The sequence below is a fragment of the Rhincodon typus genome, chromosome 46 (assembly GCF_021869965.1).
Source record: "Rhincodon typus isolate 14 chromosome 46, sRhiTyp1.1, whole genome shotgun sequence".
Lineage (NCBI taxonomy): Eukaryota > Metazoa > Chordata > Chondrichthyes > Orectolobiformes > Rhincodontidae > Rhincodon > Rhincodon typus.
The window spans coordinates 9,688,949-9,692,891 of NC_063377.1; the positions used below are offsets into that span (position 1 = coordinate 9,688,949).

General features: G+C 50.0%; 1 protein-coding gene across 1 annotated transcript in view; it reads left to right on the forward strand.

Annotated features, from left to right (window-relative positions):
• LOC109925968 (DENN domain-containing protein 4B) overlaps positions 1-3,943 on the forward strand; it is a 21,767-nt gene that overhangs the window by 3,690 nt on the left and 14,134 nt on the right. The window contains exons 2-4 of the mRNA XM_048620313.1: positions 173-231; positions 384-528; positions 3,379-3,554. Of these exons, the coding sequence (XP_048476270.1) occupies positions 173-231; positions 384-528; positions 3,379-3,554 (380 nt within the window). The remainder of the gene's footprint in view (positions 1-172; positions 232-383; positions 529-3,378; positions 3,555-3,943) is intronic.

Sequence of the window (3,943 nt, forward strand, 5' to 3'; positions counted from 1 at the left end):
GGTCAGTGGGGTCAGAGTTCACACTGGGGTTAATGCTGACGGGTCAGTGGGGTCAGAGTTCACATGGGTTAATGCTGACGGGTCAGTGGGGTCAGAGTTCACACTGGGGTTAAAGCTGACAGGTCGGTGGATTTTGGGGATTCTGACTGTGTCCTGTGTGTGTGTGTTTCAGCTTTCTCCGTATGATAACTTACTGATTTGTCAGCCTGTAACCTCGCCACTCTTACTGAGGTAGGTAATGCTGCTGTGAACACATTCCCAGTGTCTGTAACACTCCAGTCTCTCTCAGTCTTTGTGTTCCTCCCTGTCCCCGGTCCTGTTTCTCACCTCACCAGTATTCTGCTACTTTGTTAAACGATGCCCTGTTCTTTACTGTGTTTCAGTGGAGCCAGTTACTTCACTCTGCTGCAGAACCTGGGTGCTGAGAACACCGTCACACTGCTGCTCACCGTCCTGATTGAGCACAAGCTGCTGATTCACTCGCTGCGACCTGCTGTGCTGACCAGTGTGTGTGAGGCCCTGGTCTCGGTGAGTTCTATCACTCTGTCAGGTTTGTCACAGGGGACGGTCAGCTCTGAGCAGAGGGATGCTGGTGAGCTCAGTCAGCCTGCAGTCTACCAGTAACCGGCTGCAGCAGCAACAACCATTCAGCATATCACCTCGATTAACTCCCATCTGCCCCAAGATAGGGAACTCGGAGGGTACAGAGAAAGTTTGACACTGAATCACAGGAGCAGGAGTAGGCCATTCAACCTCTCAAGCCTGCTCTACTTTTCAGCATGGTCACAGTTGATCATCAAATCCAGTCCCTTCATCCACTTTCCACCCATACATCTTGAACCCTTTAGCCAGAAGAGCTGGGATCCATCCCTCGTTCTTCTAAGCTCCACTGAAAACATTTCATTTGATTTGTTGTTGTCACGTTTACCTAAGTACAGTGAAAAGTTTTGTTTGCGTGCAGAAGGGGCGGCACGGTGGCTCAGTGGTTAGCAGTGCTGCCTCACAGCGCCGGCAGCCTGGGTTCGATTCCACCCTCGGGTGACTGTAATGTGCGGAGTTTGCACATTCTCCCTGTGTCTGTGTGGGTTTCCTCCGGGTGCTCTGGTTTCCTCTCACAGTCCAAAGATGTGCAGGTTAGGGTGGATTGGCCGTGCTAAATTGTCCCGTAGTGCCCAGGGATGTGCAGGTTAGGGTGGATTGGCCGTGCTAAATTGTCCCGTAGTGCCCAGGGATGTGCAGGTTAGGGTGGATTGGCCGTGCTAAATTGTCCCGTAGTGCCCAGAGATGTGCAGTTAGGGTGGATTGGTCGTGCTAAATTGCTCATAGTGCCCAAAGATGTGCAGGTTAGGGTGGATTGGCCGTGCTAAATTGTCCCATAGTGCCCAGGGCTGTGCAGGTTAGGGTGGATTGGCCGTGCTAAATTGACCCGTAGTGTTCAGGGATGTGTAGATTAGGTGGGGTACAGGGGAATGGGTCTGGTTGGGATGGTCTGAGGTTCGGTGTGGACTTGTTGGGCCGAAGGGCCTGTGTCCACACTGTAGGGATTCTATGATTCTAAATCTACCCCCTTCTTAAAAACACAATGTTTTGGTCTCATCCACTCTGTGTCCTAGTGAGTTCCGCAGGCTCCACCACTCTCAGGGTAAAGAAACTTCTCTTCCTGTCAGTCCTATAAGGTTGACCCATTATCCTCAACCTGTCAGCCCTGGTCCTGGACAGCCTGATCATTGGGAACATCCTTCCTGCACCAACCTGTATCGTCCTGTTAGAGTTTTATCGGTTTCTCTGGGATCCAGCCCTCGTTCTTCTAAACTCCACTGAAAATATTTCATTTGATTTATTGTTGGCACACGTACCTAATTACAGTGAAAAGTTTTGTTTCGCGTGCAGTCGAGGCAGATCATAGCAAACAAGGACCTAGGGTGCTTAGACAGAGCGAGGCATACACACAGGTTACGGCTGCAAAGGAGGTGCACAAAAGCACGGTCAATGTGGTCCTAATTGATCCAGTCTGTCTCCGTATGTCAGTCCTGCCATCCCAGGAATCAGTCTGGTAAACTTTTGCTGCCTTCCTTCCATCACCAGAACATCCTTCCTCAAATAATGAGATCAAAACCCCACACACACTACTCCAGATGTAGTCTCCTCAAGGCCCTGTAGGACTGCAGCAAGACCACTCTTCCCAACACCAGGGAGTTGCACCCCAGGAATGCAGGAGCAGGACAGCCCTTTCAGTCTGTTCTGTCTCTGTGAGATTATGGCTGGTTTGTGTTCAAAATCCATTGACACGGAACGAGCTGCCAGAGGAAGTGGTGGAGGCTGGTACAATTACAACATTTAAAAGGCATCTGGATGGGTACATGGATAGGAAGGATTTGGAGGGATATGGGCAAATGGGACTAGATTAAATTAAGATATCTGGTCAGCATGGACAAGTCGGGCCGAAGGGTCTGTTTCAGGGCCGTATGACTCTATGAAACATTATGATTCCTGATGCTCTCTCGCAGCCACCTCTCTATGTGGGAGAGTGCTCCTCCCCTTCTGTGGTGAAATGTCTCTGTACTGAATGAACCGCTCCTGATTTTAAAGTGCTGACCCCTTGACCTAGACATCACTGCCAATGTTAGAAGGTTCTCCCTATTGACTAAACGTTCCCACTCATAGTCATACAGCACGGAAACAGACCATTCAGTCCAACTAGTCCATCATTCCAAACTAAACTACTCTCACCTGCCTGCTCCTGGCCCATATCCCTCCAAACCTTTCTTATTCTTGTACTTATCTAAATATCTTCTAAACGTTATAATTGTACCTGCATCCACCACTGCCTCAGGAAGGTCATTGCACAAGCGAACCACTTTCTGTGTAGAAAATGTTGCCCCTTGTATCTTTTTTAAATCTCTCACCTCTCACTTTAAAATGTGCCCCTTAGTTTTGAAGTTCCCCGTCCTAGGGAAAAGACAACTACTATTTACTCTATCCATACTCCTCATTATTTTGTAAACTTCTATCAGGTCACAAAAAATCTCAACCAATCCGTGCCACATCCGTCCACATTAATTGATATGAAACTTGTGAATTAATCCCTGGAGCTCCAAGAGGATGCTGGTGAATCTCTGCTGTAATTCCTTTGACCATTCTAGAGCTGTATGTGGGATTGGCCTTTGTATCACTGTCACAAAAATCCTCCCTTTTTATATTCCACCTCCTGACAGAGAAGGGCTGCACATTCCATGATCTTCCCTGAATTAAGAGGCTTTTGAAACGTGCACTTATTTCATCTGCTGTCCTCCACCTTCATGGTCATTAATGTGTTCTCTCTCTCTCCATATATATCTCTCTACCCCCTCACCCCTTCCACCCGTTTCCCATCTCCAGATGATCTTTCCGTTCCGTTGGCAGTGCCCGTACATTCCCTTGTGCCCGCTGAACTTGGCAGACGTGCTGAGTGCGCCCGTCCCCTTCATCGTGGGAGTGCACTCCAGCTACTTCGAGCTCTACGACCTGCCGCACGATGTGCTCTGCGTCGATCTGGACACCAACACCATCTCACAGTGAGTCCACGTGATGCCAACCCGTGCCCTCCTGCCGACCCGGGTACGTGGGTTATCAACCCCCCCACCCCCTCGCCACCCCCAACCCGCCAGACCCCATTAGCTCACTCAGCAACACTGATGCTGGTTTGAACAGGATGGGGCTGGGGGCTGGGGGCTGCTGGCTCATGGCCCGCATGAGGCAAGTCTAGAATACACCCTGGTGCCCTTCAGGGATGGGGGGGGATTATCGATATCGATAATAGCAGGAGGGGTCTGAGGGGGATCGGTGATCCATATTGATTATTGAGGGGGGTGTCTGAGGGGGATCAGTGATCCATATCGATTACTGCGGGGGGGAGGTCTGAGGGGGATCAGTGATCCATATTGATTATAGTGGGAGGGGGTCT